General features: G+C 37.3%; 2 protein-coding genes across 22 annotated transcripts in view; one reads left to right on the forward strand and one right to left on the reverse strand.

Moving 5' to 3' along the window:
• Positions 1-6,780, reverse strand: part of LOC105238883 — a 196,047-nt gene extending 189,267 nt beyond the window's left edge. For 5 of the 17 annotated variants that reach the window (XR_004621022.1, XR_004621019.1, XR_004621021.1 and 2 more), the window contains exons 1-2: positions 6,423-6,766; positions 5,900-5,971 (exon numbers count right to left, since the gene is read on the reverse strand). Coding sequence is in view for 1 of the 17 variants with exons in the window: in XM_034644440.1 (XP_034500331.1) it covers positions 5,900-5,971; positions 6,423-6,526 (176 nt within the window). In the remaining 16 variants the exon portion in view is untranslated. Of the gene's footprint in view, positions 1-5,899 lie in introns of all 17 variants that reach the window. The other 12 variants (XR_004621027.1, XM_034644439.1, XM_034644435.1 and 9 more) reach the window with 9 other exon arrangements.
• Positions 6,347-18,414, forward strand: part of CNOT2 (CCR4-NOT transcription complex subunit 2) — a 118,380-nt gene continuing 106,312 nt past the window's right edge. For 3 of the 5 annotated variants that reach the window (XM_002922184.4, XM_034644430.1, XM_034644429.1), the window contains exon 1: positions 6,421-6,557. Coding sequence is in view for 2 of the 5 variants with exons in the window: in XM_034644429.1 (XP_034500320.1) it covers positions 6,553-6,557 (5 nt within the window). In the remaining 3 variants the exon portion in view is untranslated. Of the gene's footprint in view, positions 6,558-18,414 lie in introns of all 5 variants that reach the window. The other 2 variants (XM_034644426.1, XM_034644428.1) reach the window with 2 other exon arrangements.

Here is an 18,414-nt window from a genome sequence, read left to right on the forward strand (position 1 = left end):
ACTTTGCAGCATGCTCTACACATTTAGTCCTTAAAGGGTTTCTTTTACAAACTCCCTGGTATAACATTAGCAAGATAGAAAACTGAGCAAGTTTATACCATAGTTTTGCAGAAAAAAAAATCTGCTAAGTTCTATATTTCATCCATGAATAATCTGCAGTGTGGGCAGTTTCAAGGAATAAAAATAAAATTCAAAAACAAAAAAGCAATGTAAAAATTTTAGGTTAAACATAAAACAGTTCCTGAGAGCAAGATTACTGAATAGGACGGAATCAGTTGAAGTGGGGGGGGGGCGATTTAGATTGCTTCTTCCAGGACCGAGGTTTTCTTGGGATCTATATATTTCATAATCTTTATTGTTTCAGTGTCTTCATAATCTTCATTTTCTTTTATACTGAACGTATTTTCACTTCAAGTTCCTCAGTTACAAAACAGGTTAACATTCAGCATTTGAATGGCTATTGCTAAATCCATCACTATTTAAAAAGCACAGATAATTCTTTCATCAACCTATTGTGTGTATGTATATATATTAATTTCATTTCTGCTATCATTTCAGTACTTAATCCCTGTTTCTTTTAAACAGATTTCAGTTAATTTTTCACAGCCAGAAAAAACATATTGGCTCATTACATGTGTTTTAAATTGATTTACTATTATATATTCATTGAATCTTGAAACTTTTGGGGGAGTTTACTTTTTTAAGTGAAAGCTACTTTATAATTCATACATAGAGTAATTGGCATTATTAAAAAAACAGCTTGACCATGCATTTAAACATTCAACAATTGATGTAGTTGAGTAAGAAAGTAAAAAGTATTTTGTTGATTCTTTTGCATGATGTGGGGAAAAAACTTTTATTGTATAAAAGTGATTTGAATGGGAAAAAATTACATCACGTTATTTTTTTTGAAGATTTATTTATTTGACAGAGAGGTAGAGAAAGAGGGAGAGCACAAGCATGGGGAGCAGCAGGCAGAGAGAGAGAGAGAAGCGGGCTCCCCACTTAACAGGGAGCCCAACTCGATGTTCGACCCCAGGACCCTGGGATCATGACCTGAGCCAAAGCCAGACGCTTAACTGACTGAGCCACCCAGGCGCCCCATATCACATTTATTTAGACATGATTTATAGATAATTTAAAGTAATTATCTTTGCAAGATGACAGTGGTGATGTTAGGTGATAAAAGTGGGTAAGATAAAAAATATACTACAAATGATTCTATTTTTTTTTTAAGATTTGTTTGAGAGAGAGAGAGCGCGAGCGCACACACCCGCTTGTACACACAGTGGGGAAGGGCAAAGAGAGAAACTGTTTAAACAGACTCTGCCCTAAGCACGGAGCCCAGTGTGGGGCTGTATCCCACGATCCCATGACCCCGAGATCACGACCCGAGCCAAAACCGAGTCAGATGCCCAACCGACTGCGCCATGCAGGCGCCTCTATTTAACTTTTTTTTTTTTTTTTCCTTTTTGGTACTGACTAAACCTTGGGAATGGATTGATTAGAAGTGACTTATTAAAAGCCATCTATCAACATTTCTACGTTCTGCATTTTAAAACACTCCAAAATCTGCCACCTTATTCTACATAAATTCCACTAGCTTCCTTCTGTTTATCTTACTCTGGTTCTAGTTTCTGGCCCATGCTCACTTCTGCTTCTAAGCTGGCCCAAATTGTGCTGTGATCCTCAAAAATTTATAAGGTACTAATTCCCGGTACCTCAGAATGTGACTGTATTTTGACAGGAGCTTTAAAAAGGTAATTAATGTTAAATGAAGTCATATGAATATACCCTAATCCAATATGACTGGTGTTCTTACAAGAAGGGGAAATCTGGAAACAAACTCACATTATAGGGAGAATACCATGTAAACTTATGAATAAAGCCATCTACAAGCCAAGGACAGAGGCCCTTGGGGAAAAACCAACTGTCTCAGACTTCTAGCTCCCACAACTGTGAGGAAATGAATTTGCTGTTTAAGCCACCCAGTCTGTGGTACTTTGTATGGTGGCCCTAGCAAATACAACCTGTCTTTGCTCATGTTATTCCCCTCACTGAGAATGTCCCTTCCTTTCATCCACATCTAACCAGTCATTCAACATGGAATTTAAACAGCCACTTGGTGAAATTATCATTATCCCTGACACACCAGTCCTTTTTTTTTTTTTTCCTGATCTAACAGAGAATTTAGTCTGTACTACAGATTTTAGCAGTTCCTAGCACATAAAGTAGTTGCAAGGATTTCAGGAGTTAATATAGGTAAAATGCTTACAACAGTGCCTGGCATGTAGTGAATCTTAAGTGTCTGCTACATCAGTTGCTGCTATTACTATATCTTAATTAGAAGGTAAAATACACAAGAATTGGTAATTATTTGTGGGGCATAGGGCAGAAGAATAAAGATCAGGCTCGGCAAATGAGTATGTGATATAATTATCCAAATTATCCACTTGTTTCTATAAAGAGAGAAGTAGCCTTTTAATTAGAATTATACACAATTTTTATTCTATGGAAATTAAAAAACTATTAAATAGAAATAATGAAATAAAAATAGCTGTAAATAAAAATACTTCTGCAAGGTTGAATTAACCCTTTGTGCATATCATGTTAGATCTTTGGGAGACTTATAAATTTTCACAAAACTGGAATTACAGTCGACCCTTGAAGAACACAAGTTTGAACTATATGGGTCCACTTATACACAGATTTTTTTTCAACAAATACAGCACAATACTGTAAATGTATTTTCCTTATGATTTTCTTAATATTTTTCTCTAGTTTGTTATAATACAATACACAAAGCATATAACATACAGCATATGTGTTAACTGACTGTTTATATTATCAGTAAGGCTTCTGGTCAATAGTATGCTATTAGTTTTCGACTATGCAGGCGAGGAGGTTAGGTGCCCCATCCCCTGCATTATTCAAGGGTTAAGTCTACATTTTAAATTCTCTCCTCGCATTCAATATATCATGTCAGTGAAATTTTCTTCACATTATTTTTTTGAATTTTATTTAAGTAATCTCTATATCCAACGTGGGATTCTAACTCACGACCCTAAGATCAAGAGTCAAATACTCTCCAGACTGAGCCACCCAGGTGACCCTCCTCCACATCATTTTTTAATGGCTGAATACTGTTCTATGTATGTAGCTTAACTTATTTAACCAATATCCTCATAAACAATGCAATAATGAATACTCTTGCAATCAAATTGTTACACATATTCTTATTTCCTCGTGATACATTTCTAGAAGAGGAATTGTAGGTCAAATGCACATGCTCAAGGCTTCTGATACATACTGTCGAACTGCACTCTAGAAGTGTCAGGATTTATATTCTCAGACACTTAAGAAGCCCTGTTTCTCTGAATCCTTGCCAGTATTATCAAGACATAATCACTTGTTAAAATAACACCTGAAGACCAAATTAATGTATAACACATTATATCACTCATAAGCCAGACTATTAAACTTTTATATTACTGTTCAAAGCTTAAGATTCTTACCTACATTTTACTTTTATTTTTTCAAGATTTATTCATTTTATTGAGAGAGAGAGTGTGTGTGTGAGTGGGAGGAGGGGTAGCGGGAGAGAAATTCAAGCAGACTCCCCACTGAGCATGGATTCCCAACACAGGGCTCGATCTCACAATCCTGAGATCATGATCTGAACTGAAATCAAGAATTGGATGCCCAACCAAGCCACCTAGGCACTTCTCTTACCTACATTTTAGATGAAGAATCTGAGGTCCAGTAAGTTACATAATAAATCAGACTAGTAGTAGTCTGGGAATTTCTGCCCCAGATATGATATTGACTACTCTTATGATCTGTTAGTATGCCTCACCAATTAAGCTGTTTTTCATGTAACGGCCTTATCAATTTCCCAGAAAAAAAGTATACGTCTTCATTAGGTTGGAAGCTAGCATATTCCATTAGTGTAGCACTATTTTTCCTAGCTGCTTCCTTAGATTTTACACATAATGTGAAGGAAACTTTTCAAGATATTTAAAAAGAAAAAAAAAAGATTACCTAATCTTGGATAAGAATCTACTTCATTTATTCATTGGTTTATTTATTCATTGCCTCATTTATTTAACATGACTTACCTAATGTCTACTATGTGTGGAGAATAATTCAGTGAGCAAAACAAATCTACTCCCTGCTCTTGTGGAACTTAAATTTTTAGTAGGATGAAGGGAACCAGATAATAAACAATAAAAATAATGATAAATTACAACTGCTATTAAAAAACAGAGTAAGTGGGAAAAGGAGCTACTTTATGTATGGTGGCCAGAGAAGGCCTGTCAGAGATGATTTCTGGGTTAAGACCTGAAGGACCCAGGCAGACCAAAAAAAAAAAAAAAAGCAAGTGCAAAGGTCCTGAGATGGAGTCCCAGTTAAGATTAAATTCAGTTGAGAACAAGAGACCCGAAATAGTGCCTTGAATAAGATAGAAGTTTACTTTTCCCTCACATCAAAATCTGAAAGTAAAGAGTGTAGGACTGGTATGGTGCTCCACAAGGGGCTCAAAGATCCAGGTTTCCACCAGTTTAAGATTTTGCCTAGAGTCCAAACTGACAGAGTTCCAGGCCATCACATCCATATTCCAGGGTTCATGATATTAAGAGGATAAGAAACAAAGGACTGAAAGTGTGCACCAACTGTCTCCTAAGGATGGTATTAAAGGAGTGTCACATGACATATCTGCTTATATCTCACTGGCCAGAACTACCACATGGCTACAGAGAGGTTGGAAAACAGTCTTTATTCCGGACAGTCATGTGTCCATGTCTATTAGTATTAATAAAAATGGAGAAATTTTAGAGACAACTAACAGTCTCTGCTACAGACCAGAAAGAGCTTGGTACATGACAGAAATAGAAAGGAAGCAACCAGAAGGGTGAGAACAGAATGAAGCTGGATTACATATACTTACAGGCATATTCAGTGTTTTAACACACCATCTTACAAAGTAGAAGAGAATGCTAAAGAGGCAGGAAGGAACTGTTAGGGGTAGGGTAGGAAAGCACATAAAGAGGTGTTGTTCCTCCTTGAATTTTCCTGAAGCAAAAAACAGTGAAGCAGAATATTTAATGAAATGAATAATCGGGCAAAACATTTTCTACTGGCTACATCAGCACCATTCGGAGATTAAATTAATTCACACAACATTTACTAATATGTAAAAATACCTTGCATTCTGTAAACATAACAAAGTCACCTTTCATTTTATCACATGTTTATTTTTCTTGTTATTTAAGACTGACAGATGCCCTCTGCCCTTCAATGATAAATTTAAAACTGGGTTACAGTGAGTTTTGGAGGAAAAGGTGATTGTATAAAAGAAACCAACAAAAGAAGTAGAAATTTTATTTACTCCAAATGGCTTGTACTTTACACTAATAAGTTCAATCGTTGGAATAGAAAATAAAATGACATTTCACTTTATGAAACTACACAATTCAAAACACACATGCAATGACTCTTTTTAAGTCCAAAAATGTCGAATAGTAACAAAAAGGGAAGCGTTTACCGATATACAAACGAATAAAGAGATTATTTCAAAGAACATAAATTTAATTTTGAGTGACAATTGTTTTTCTGAAAAACAGAGACTTCAACTCTACTGAGGTTTCCACCAAAGTCACGATAATTTCAAAGGGTCTTGCTCACAGCCCAGCCGGTCACTCAAGCTTAGGTGGGGACTGGGGAGGGAGTAGGAGCGAGAGAAAAGTGCTACAAATCTAACTCTGCTAGGGCAAGCTCATTCAATAGTGCTTTAAAAACTTGCTCCCCAATAAGCTCCCTCCCACCAAGGGAAAAAAAATAAAAAAAAGGAAGGGTGGTGAGAAGAAAATACCAACGGTTTCAGCAGAGGGGAACTCACTTCTCAGGAGGTGATGGTGACGTGCTGCCAAGTCCCTGGAAGTGCGTGCACAAGAACCGGAGGTTGCGGGTGCTGAGGGACGAAAAGGGGACAGCGATCAGTTTTGCTCCAGGTGGTGGCAGTCGGGGGTGGGGTAGGTGTGGGGGCCCTTCCAGGCGGACGTGGGAGGGGCGTGGTGTGGTACACGAACACAAACACAAACACGCTCCGCGTCCCCAGGGAGGGCGGGCCGACGCCACCTCACCATTCCCCGCCCCTGGACCCCGCGGCCCGCCACGGACCCAAGGCCCGTGCTCAGCGCAGAGCAACCCGGCCCCAGGGGAACTGTAGCGGCCGCAGAGGCCCTGCTCGTTGTAACGGCTGCGAAGAGACTACGCGCCTCCCAGTGAGTTGGTGGGAGACATGCTGGAAGCCACGGAGAAAAAGGTGAGGGAGTGAAGCGCCTCTCCCCACCCCTTCTTGAACGCGCGGGAAGCGGTCTACCCACCCCCAACCCTGTCCCGTCGGCAATCGCCGCTCCCACCTTCCGCCGCCGCCTTGAGGGAAGCCGGAACGACGGGGGTCACGGCGGGGGTCAGAGGGTAAAGGTCTTGCTCCCAGCAGCCTCCGCGGTGGATACGTCGCCATCTTGGATCCGCGGGACAAGAAAATTCATGCGGTGAGTTTTTGGCAAATTTTCGGAAGTCTGGCAGCGGGGCGCGCGGCGGGGGCGGCGGATTCGGGGCCCCCTCAAGGCTGGGGAATGCCTCGGGGCCGGTCCGGCCGCGCCCGGGGTCCGCGGGCAGCGTCCTGGCCCGCCGCTTCCCGTTGCTTTTGTCTCGGCTCCAATCGAGAGAGGGAGAGCGGAGCGGGCGGGGAGGGGGGGTGGCGGCGGTGGAGGAGGGAGGGGGTGTGTATGGGGAGGGTGGTACGGGACGTAAAGCGTCGCTGTACTTGGGTGGCTGCAGCGGCAGCCCTGGATCCTAGGCCTGGTCCCTTCGGCGGGAGCTGAGGCTTCCCCTAGACTCTGCTCCGCCGGGCTCCCGCCAGCGCGGAGGAGCCGCCGCCGCCGCGCTGCTTCCTGGGGAAGAAGAGAAGGCGGCAGCAGCGGTGGCCGAGGAGCCCGGGTCCGCTTTAGACGGGGCTGCCGCGTTCCCAGCAGCTGCCGCGGTCTCTGGCTGTTCACATTTTCTCAGTACACCCACATCACCTGCAACTTGCGTGTGTGTGTGTGTGTGTGTGTGTGTGTGTGTGTATGTGTGTGTGTAATAGATGGCGGGGGGGGCGGGGGAGACGGACTGGGGACTGGCTAACGGGCCTCAGGAGCCCCCAGGCCCTAGGATGCCAAAGGGTATGGTTGATGGGATGAGGAGGAATGCAGCTGTAATGCTTTCTTTGCCACGGCACCCAGAGGGTGAAGCTTGCGTGGAGTGATAGAGACTGAGACGGGATAGTCCTGGGGCGGCGGAGGAACCTGAGACGCTTCTGTTTGTGAAGTTGCCAGTCCTAGGTTTCTACTTCCGCCGGGGCCTCTCCACCTTGTGCTGTTTTGGGTCTAACTTAAAAGTTTCACGGAAGAAATGAGTGGGGTTGAAAGAGGCCCTCCTAGTTTTTAGTTGAAGCTGTTGTCCATCTAGGAGAGAAAGCCTGTAACTCTTGTTAACTGTTTGTCCTCAGCGAATGAGGATTCTAGTTTTCTTTTATAAAAGCACTTCCAAGGTTTTAGAATTTGCATTTATTCTAGCCCCTATGGGTATGGTATTACCGCCACAAAGTCTTACATACGGGTACCACCCTCTCGGAAGGAGCATAAACATCAACTTCCTTTGAATCCTAAGAGAGGCCTTCACTTTTTAACATCCAGAAGACCAAATACAACACATTCTGTTTCATTTTCATAGAACTCTTGGTCGGAGAATCTTACGCCTTTCTCAATCTTCTGGACCTATTCTAGTAATTAAGTACACTGATATCAACGCTTACGTTCTTGGCGAAATGGTAGAAAGTACTGAGTTAAAATCAGTTCACGAGGGAGGCTGTACCTGAATTTATTCGAGTTCAGAGTTGAACACATTTCCTGTCATGCTTGGTGTTAGGAATTTCTAGACCTAGAATCGTTAAGTGTAACTTTTGATTTGCCTTTTGAAATAGCATAAGTGGACATAAAGTATGGGGTATTGAATAGAAATTTCAAAGTGTCTGTTTACATACTGAGTGTAAGTTGAATTGTTAGTATATTTGACAGCAGTTATTTCTTAAACATCAGTGAGCACATAATCTTTTGCAATTTTGGAAGATAACTTTATCCCAGATTGAAAGGGTTGATTCAGAATCACAGTGGCCTGAAATGGTTAAAATGTCTACACTGAAATGGTTAGATGTCTACATTCAGATATTGAAATACTGCTTAATGGACCAGGATCTTTAGTAAGCATTTTATGTTGAACTCCTCTTTAGTTTGTAGTTCTTTTGTGATAATAAATCTAAAGAAAAATAACTATATATGTAACAGATAAAACTGTTCCACTTTCTTGATTTTGTAAGGGTCTTAATTTTAAAAAGGTACTTTTCTCATTTTTGCCTAAGGGCTGTGAATTGAAGTGACTTCGGTGCATACTTTGTAATTTAGACAGGAATTGAGAAACTTTCACACTTTTTGCATCCTAATTAATATTGCATCAATAAAAACAAATTAATGCAAGCAGAACCCCTTTATTCTAAGTATACTGTATAGAGATATCTGTAACCTAATCTGGTACTCTTGGGGAATGAGAATTGCCTGTATGCTTAACCAAGCAACAAATACAGCCTTTAAAAAATTTTCAGTTTCTGTAATACTTCCGTTTTAAAGTAAATTTATGTGGTGGAAAGATTAGGGCAAAATGTAAGAGTGTATTTATATCCCCTTTGTTTGAGAGGTACTTGATCGTGAAGATAAAACTCAGAATGATATTCCTCTTCAAGAGAACTAATTACCTGTATTTTTACTTAATAATTTTGGATGTTTAATTTACGTTTTGATTTTTCAGAGATACTTTAACTTAGTTATAACCTGAAATTTCTCTTTGTTCATAAGAAAATAAGTACTTCAGATTTATGAGTAGATTTCATTAGAAGTGCTTCTAACCTAGTTGTTCTGGTTCTTATCTCTTCGGTAGATAATGGTATTGAAGGTACTTGTATCTTAAAAGACTCTTAGCGAATTTTTCACAACCCGCGGGAAGTTATAATTTTGCCCTGTTCAGTGATAAATTTGCTTCATAAGATTTTCTGATACTATAGGAAGTAGAGGCATGCTTCACATCTATATCTATGAAATAATGAGTAGACATTAATAGACTAGTAAAAATAAGTTCGTTTTTTGCTGCTTAAAAGCAGTGATAAATAATATTTTTAAATTATGTTGAAATTTTTAACTTACAAAGTTTATTCTCCTATTACATATTTAAAAGCAAACTTTCTGTGTGCTTACTTGAATAGGCAGTGAGGACAGCTTATGTAAATAGTGATACAGTCTTAGGAAAAGATACTACTAAATAAGATTTTGTTTGTTACCTAGACCTCTGGTGGATTTTGTAATACAAAGAAGCAAAAGAAACCAAGGGAACAGGTAGGGCAGTTTTACAGACAGAGTTAATCTGAGTTGCACTGTAATTTTTGAATATAATTACATACAATATTGATATCAAGGGATCTAGTGCTGTGATAGGAATCATTCTGGTTGAGGATACAGGTGCTTATTCTGCCTTACTAAGGATAATATCTACCTGTGATACTTAACATTGTGACTTTCACTAGGTATTTTAAAAGAGCTATAAAATTGGTGTCTGTTACAGAAAGTCTGTCTTTGAAAAGAAATAGAATGGACATTAGGGTTTTCAGGTTTTAAAATTATAACCTTTACCTTGGTTTTTTTCATTGAACCTCTTCATCTTCAATTTAAATACTATGTATATTTTTTCTTGTTGCTTTAGTTTTTCTGTTTGGCATCCTTTATTGTAAATTCTTAGAACTCCTCTCTATGACAGGCCATGCTGATATGGCTTGTTCCTTTATTTACTTTGTCTATACTTTAGGGATGACCTGTAAAAAGAATTCCCTATTGTGTTTTTCTAACAGCTTATTCTCTGAGATGCAGATGCACATCTCTTGACATATCATTTGGGGGTATGCTGCATTATGAAATAATAAAATGGTTTATAGTATTTGTTTTTTGGTAACATCTCATAGCTTATATTTCGGATACACTTTAATATTTTGTATATGCTTACTTGGGGTCTAAGTCTATTTAGGTATAGCTAGATATTTGGGACATATTTGCTACCCTGNATTTTTTTTTTTTTTTTTTTTTTTTTTTTTTTTTGCTTTCATGCATATGTTTTTGTGTGAGTGGGTGGGAGTACTTTTACTACCACTTCTCTATTGTTTGACAAACTTCTTACTCTTCAAAACTCTACTCTGGTGTCACTTTTTAAATGAAACCTTTCCTGAGTCCCCAGATCCTTCTGTTGTACTGCTTTTAGTCTTCAAACTTCTATAATTAAATATGTCATGCTGCATTGTAATTTACTGTCCATCCCTATCTGCCAGTAACCTCCAGTGACTGTAAGTACCTTCCTACCTAAAAGGTAGGACTTTGTTTTTTTATGTTTACATTTCTAATACCTTCTATAGTGCATAGTACTCAGTAGGTTATCAATAAATATGCAGTAAACTGAACTGGGGCCAGATCGTCTTTTGACCCCATGCTTTCAGTGTGCTGTTTCCCAGTCCATAGACCTGAAACAACAGACTGGAAAAGGGGATGGGAAAAAAGGTCCACCTTGTATTCTTTTGCTTCCTTGAATTTTTTCTTATAATTTTGCATCTAATTAATTACCTAGAAGAAGCTAGAATACCACCTTCTTAGAGAAATGTATGTAGAGTAAGTGTAGGAAAGGGAAGGATATTAGTATAAAGTGCCTCTGGCAGAGTGTTTGTCTGTATTTCTTGCTATATTTTGTATGGCTAAGGTCACTGGTTGACGGAGATATTTGGTACAGACAGTCCCAGACTTATGACGGTTAATTAATTTTATGATTTTTTGACATTATGACGGTTCAAAAGTGGTACTCTTTCAGGAGAAACTGTACTTCAAATTTTGATTTTTTTTTTCCCCCTGGGCTAGCAATATGCTGTACAATACTCTCGTGATACTGGGCAGAGGCAGCCATTCAGCTCCTAGTCAGCCATGCTGTCACGAGGGTAAACAACCAATACACCTAAAACCATTCTGTCCCCATATAGCCATTCTGTTTTTCCTTTTCAGTATAATATTCAATAAATTACATGAGATTTTCAATACTTATTATAAAAGAGGCTTTGTGGCATTTTGTCCAGCTGTAAGCTAATGTCCGTGTTCTGAGCACATTTAACTTAGGCTAGGTTAAGCTACCATCATGTTCAGTAGGTTAGGAATAGTAAATGCATTTTCAGCATAACAATATTTTAAGTTTATGATGGTTTATCCGGATATAACCCCATCATAAGTTGAGGAAGATCTGTATTTTTATTTACACAGTAATATATATTTGCCATTGCTTAACCACGAACTCCTATTGGATTTGGACTTTTGAAGTTAGATTGTTTGTGTTTTTTCTTTTCACCTTTTTACTCCTAATGGTTGAGTGCTTAGGAGTTCTCCAGTTCAAATACCATTCTCCTTATGAAAATTAGGTAAGATGACTTAATATATCCTTATTGGTAGTTTAAAGCCTAAAAAGCCCTGAAACTATTTTTTTTTTTTTTGCAAGCATGGTGGCTGATTCCAACTGAAATTGGTAAAACTAGCCATAGTCTTTATTGGTCTATCTGATTTTCCAACATTCTGCTGCAGAAATGTTAATGTATTTGATTATTGGTACTGCCTAGGCTACTCTGGGAGCTATTAGGTTATAAATGATATATACACTATTTCATCTTTTTGAAACCTGAAAGATTCAAATTCTGAGAAACATCTGCCCTTTAAGAGTTTGAATTAGAGATTGTACAGCAGTTTTGAGTCCATTTTTTGAGAGGTAGAAATCAGAGTAAATGACACTCCCTGAATTGCATTGAGTGGAGATGCTAACATTTCACTTAAGTTTTTAGAAATCTTTTTTTTTTGTTTCATTTGCTTATATATTTGTCAGGGACTTTTTAATGATTGAAGACTAAAGATACAGAGAGAGGGTATTTTTTTAAAAAGATAATTTGATCCAGTACTCAGGACACCAATCCTTTCTCTGCTTTTACTGAATTGAAATGTCTTTCCTTATATGCAAATAGATGAGAGCCACACTTAGTGATTTTTTATTTAGCCAAGGAATGATAAAATAAGCAAGAGAAAATTATGTGTCCTGGCAATTTAGGTAACAGTGAGTAGACTTGCTTTTTTTTTTGAACATATTGATATGCCATTTTACCATTTATATGTTTGGATGTTGAAACAACTCCATTTTGTATCAGCATCTTGACAAAATGTAATGATTGATTATGTAGTACAATGTGTTTGGGAGAGGAACATTTGGTTTTGTGTCATATTTGGCAGGAATGTGTTTTTGTGTTCCTTTTTACATTGTAAATTATGCTTATCTTTCATACAAATTTTGTGTTTAATTTTCTGTTTTAAGAGTTTTTAGAGAGTGATATCATAACAGTATTCAGTAATTAATGTCATTCAAAAGACCTGATTCCTTTTGGCTTAATTTTACTACTTAATATTTTAAAAAAGGGTTTACAGCTTGCAAAGCACTTTAATATGCATCATTTCAATTTTAAGTTTATTTATTTACTTATTTATTTAAAATAATCTCTACACCTAACATGGGCTTGAACTCACAGTCCTGAGATCAAGAGTTGCGTGCTCTTTCAATTGAGCCAGCCAGGTGCCTCCATTATCTCAACTTTACATGGTTGTCATTTTGATGTTCACTTCTTAAATAAGTTTATATTTTAACATTAACATAGAGATAGAACAATCAAGCTGCTTTGATTATTATTCAATTTAGTAATTGGTGGGACACCTGGGTGGCTCAATTGGCTAAGTGTCTGCGTTCAGCTCAGGTCATGATCCCAGGGTCCTGGAATCGAGTCCTGTGTCGGGCTCCTTGCTCAGCGAGGAGCCCACTTCTCCCTCTGCCTGCTGCTCCCCCTGCTTGTGCTCGCCTTTGTGCACACCCTCTTACTCTTCCTCTCTCTCTCTTTCTCACTCTGACAAATACATAAATAAATCTTTTTTAAAAATAAAAATAAATAAAATTAGTAATTGGGAATTATAAAGACCATTTTATTCTTAGATTGGACTCAGCATCTAATATATTTCTCAATTTAATGCTATGCTAATGCTACTCTATCCTGATCAGATTAAGGAGGTATAAGTGAAAGGTTTTTGTTTTTAATTGGTCATCTTGCAGATTCAGGATAATTAATACAGACTTTTTGAAAGAGAAGTAGCAGGACATTTTTTGTTTGGAGGTTGACTTTGGCAAAATACAAGAGTTCACATTTTTAAATACTGTAAACATTTATTAAGAAATGCCAGAACTTTAAATAATACTGTGTTATAATAAGAATAGGTAGTAATATTACATCACATTGATGCCACATTTTATTAACTTATTGCACAGTTACTTTGGAAGGACAGCATGTGCTGAGCAGGTATGCCTTGAGCTTTGCCTTGATGTACTAGTGCACAAAATAGTGCTTTAGGGGTGTAGTTTTTATAATATGAGTGAGCATGTCTGGCCTTAGATTAGAAAAAAAGTAGAGCTATAACCTTTCTAATGCCCACTTATGAAAAATTGTGGATGTATTCATAGACCTGTCAAGCAAACTTTGAGATCCATGGCAGAACTGTTTTACCCTGGCAGCAGAGAGCAGTCTCCAAAGTGTTTAAATTTGATGTAAAATGTACTTTGGTATTCTGTGTGTGTGTGTGCGTGTGAGTGTGTGTGTGTGTCACACATCCTAAAATAGATGTATATGTATAAAACAGTTGTAGTCCAGCACTTCAGGGAATCTGACCTCTACCTGCTCTTTAGGTGTTTCAGAGCATAGTTTGAAAACCACTGGACTTGATCGCTATGGTCACTTCCACCCTAAAATTCTGTGGTTTTAGAAAGTCAAGACTTTTTCATCTCTTTGCAGATACAGAATTCATAGAATTTACTTGTTTTTGAGTAACATTTGGGTAGAAATTGTTCAAGTTTAAATTTCAGGCTCAAGTGATTCAATGTTAGAATTATAATTATTTTCACATAAACTCTTTAATAATTTGAGTGTTTATTCTCGTCTAGACATTGCTGTAGTGCTGGGTATATATGATGGTGAACAAGAAAAGTCTCTGCCTTCATGGAGCTTACATCTTGGAGACAGAAAATAAACAAATAATTTCAGATAGTAATTGTGATGAAGAGAGTAAAGAGGGATAAGGGTATAGCAATTGATTAGGGATGAAAGAAGGAAACCATTTTAAGTAGGGTGATGAGGGAAGGCCTTTCTCTGGAGGTAGCATTGGAGCAGAAACTGAAGGAAGAGAAAGCCGTGCAAAAATCTGGGAGAATGGTTTCCCCGACAGAAAGAGGGCCCTGAGATGGGGTTAAATTTTGCATGTGATAACAAGAAATTTCATCAACAGTTACTCAGTGCTTTCAGCATAAATAGGGGTAAATTCTAAAAGGAAAAAGAGATGATTAAGACAATCCTTGTCTTTCAGCTGTTGAAAATACTGTGGTGGATCCAGTAATTTATAATAACTTATAGAAAGCTCTAGGGAGGAGGGATTGTTTTTTACTAAGAGGCCATGATGTTTTCTGTATCAGGTAGATTTGGGAGTCTGCCTGTATTAGTGGAAGATTATAAAGGAGAGTAAATTTTAAACTTTTTGTATTAGCATAGAATAATCAAATACTTTAAGAGTTTTTAGTTTTGCAAAGTTGGTCATAGTAGATTTTCCTTAGAAATTAATTAGTAATGATTTTCATGTTTAATCAGGTTTCCTTGTACGGTTCAGTACACTGCCATGCACTGTTATAGGTGTGACTGAATAATTCTTGAAGTTCACTTTTTGTGGCGTATGCTGTGGATATAAGAGTAGAGCAACCTTGTTTGAGGGAGTTAATGAATTTTCAAGGAGGAGATATTTGAATTGGGTTTTGAAGGGTGATTTGGAGTTCACTAGGTGGGGGAGGGCACATGATCAGCATTGCATATACACCAAGCCTGAGCTTGGGAGAATCATGTAGGATTTGGAGAATTGTAAAGTAATCTGCTATAGTTCTAATGGAGTTCTGGGACCTTATGAGAAGTTGGCTGAAGGAATGAACTTGCCATAGTGTGGGACACTTTTTTACATGATGAGGAATAATTAATTTTGTTTTTAAGCAGTGCTAGTGATAATCAGATTGTGCTTGGGGGGGATTTTTAGATTCCACAGTCAAAATATAATTAAAATCACGAGCTTGATGGTGTGAAATTCTTGAAGGAATATATTTTCTTCATTAGAAAAATTGAGTATTTTATTCATACTGGCAGGATCTTTTATTTATTAAGAACTGTATGACTGAAACTCTTAAGTTTCTATCTTCCAGAGAACTTGTGCATATAAGCCAATATCGGTAGTTAAAAGTTTTATGTTAATGGATGAGACTTGTTGCATACATTTTAGGGCAGGCAAAATTTAAATGTTGTTATTTGACATTATGTGCAGTCATGAAATTTAACATTACTTGGATAAATGAGAATAACCCAAAAAATACGAGTTAGTGATAGATTCATTCATAGGAAATGGTACGTATACAGCTATCCCCTCCTTTTTAAAAGTTCCCATTATGCCACTTTGTTTTTATGAACTACCTACATTAGTATCTGTTTTCCCTAACTGAATGAAGGGGATTTTTGCTTTATGAGAAAGGGTGAAAAATGAAAAAAGCGTTTAGTTTGTTTTACATTGAGTCTCTCAGCACGTATTCTGAGCAGCAAGAGGGGCCCTTCCCCGGGAACCACACTCAGCATCAAGCTTCCATAGCTTAAACTGTGTCTGAGGCCACCTGTGATTTCTCTTGTTTTTTTTTTTTTTTTTTTGCATTTGTTAGCAAGAAGTGTCCTAAGATACCAGCAAAGCCTGAAAAAGTTTTGGGGGACTCTGGGAATGCTCAAAAAATTTTCCATACGAATTAATGATAATTGCTTCTCTTTACGGCACGGTTTCATAGGAATGCTTTACTTTTGGATGGTGCAGAAACCTGAATTAGGTTACAAATGCTTATTTTACATTGCTTAGATATGTGTGTATGTGTATGTTATTCAAAATACTATATGACAGTTACTCATTTTACATTGTTAGCATTATTTGTTAATTCCAAAATGCAAAAAAAAAAGCTCAAATTATGTTTTTAAATAGAATTGATTTGATTCCCTAAGAATGCAGTTTGAGCAAATTAGTACTTTGATAGTATGCAAAAGTTAATGAATTTACCATTATGACTTGGAGCTGCCCAAGTTACCTAATTGTCTATTTAGTTCATTTTTGGCTGAATAAGATGGAACTGATTATGACTCCTATTAAAGAGAGTTAAATTGTGCTTCAGTTTTACATGATGTCATTAAATTCTCTGGTACTAGCCAATCTGAATGGGAATGACCATTCTACCACTTTTAATTAACTCTCTCACTTATCCTCCCTAAACTTCAGTTTTCTTATTTGAAAAATGTGGATAAATAGATTTGATGTAAGGAATAAAGGCTCTTGTGGAGTTTTTGTTTTGCTTTGTTTTTGTAGTGGGATTGCTACTTAAAGATGAGATTCTGAAGCAAAAGAGAATTAGCCACAGTTTTTCAGAGTGCATTATGTGCTCTTTTTGTGTCGAATTTGTAAATGTAAACAAGGAGAATGCAGTTTTGTTCTTAAGAATTTACACGTTTTTCCTACGAGAAATTTCGTTGAGATGACATTGTGTTAAGGATTTTGTGTGGTATTTTGAGTAACATAAATACACCTTAACATTGCTCTATCTGAAGCTCTTGGCATGGTGTGTGGCATATAGTAGGCATTTAGTAATTCCTTTGATAAATGGGTAAATCTAATGGAGAGAACCTTAGTTTAGGTGTCTACCACTTACATCCTGAGGTATGTCGAGCTGTCTGTAGCTAGTTTCTTTTCTTTGCCTCCGTTTCCATATCCTTAAAATGAATAAAATATCTTCTTAGGATCATGTAGAACATCTGACAATAGAGTTATAGCAGTGTTGGTTTATGTCTCTTTTCCTTTATGCAGAGTAAATATTCCAGAATACTGGAGGAAGTTCAGAGGAAATAATTAGCATAGAAGTTATCCTTTGTTTTTTTAAAGTTGAGAAACTCAGGTCATTTATTTACCTTTGAGTATATGCTCATCTTTAACAGGGGGAGATATATTGTTTTGGAAAGACTACCACACTTGGATTCAGAAAATAGGTTCTAGTCTGGGTTCCATGAATTTATTAGCTCTGTGTTTGGGCAAATCAATTAGTATTGAAGAGCCTCAGCTTTTTAGTCATTTATATATTTTAATGTTGCTGATGAGAATTGAGATAATGAAAACAAGAGCATTTGATTAATTGTAAAGCAGTGGAAAAGTGTTACGGTAATGATTCCTGATCATTAATGATTGTAATAAAACCAGTAGTTTTAAGTTGTGTGATTCATTCATTCATTTTATTTTACCTTGTGGTACTGCTGTGTCCATGTGGTTTTCCCTTTATTTTTATGTAATTAAGTATCTGGCTTATTGGACTTTTGGGAGGAGGGAGTGTGGAGAGTGTTCCTCATAGTAGGCCAGTTAATACTTGGATGCTGTTGCATGCTGAAGTCCTGATTCTTTCTGTAAGTAAATATAGCAGGAAGTCTACCTCATCTTCATTTCCTCTTCGTTAAGGATGAAAGATGGTGAATGTTCTTTAGGTTATTCCATTGTTTGTAATTGTGTTTGTGTGTTTTCTCTTTATTATTGTTAGTCAGACATACTTTTGTGAACATCATGCCTGTTTTCCCTACAAGCGAAATTCATTTGTAATTTACAATTAGAGCTTTGAGAGTATCAGTGCAGTAGTTTAAAACTGTTGTATGTTCTTTGTTTATGTAATGTGTGTGAATAACTTTTACTGGGTTTTTTTCCCCTTTTTCTTCCCTTAAATCTGTAAGATCTCTTGGGTACTGAGTCCTTTGAAGCATTAAATACCGTATAAGGAAAGCAGTACTAAATAGTTAGAGTAGCAGAGTAAGGAAAGTGAATCACAGAGTAATGAAATTTGGAAAATGATTGTTGTTCATTGAAGGGAAAGGCATTGCTTTTACTGTCACTCTTGTAAAATTGGAATTGACTAGGAGTAACTAGAGAATTCATTTTTCAGAATAGTTTACATTCTAAATCGTATGGTAAAAGGGCTTTTATTTTTAATTGTATATGCCAGTCTTGGGTAAATAGTGTGCTGAAATTTTAAGACATGGCAAAGATAATGTAGGTTTTTTGTTTTTTGTTT

Source organism: Ailuropoda melanoleuca, chromosome 15 (assembly GCF_002007445.2).
Source record: "Ailuropoda melanoleuca isolate Jingjing chromosome 15, ASM200744v2, whole genome shotgun sequence".
NCBI lineage: Eukaryota > Metazoa > Chordata > Mammalia > Carnivora > Ursidae > Ailuropoda > Ailuropoda melanoleuca.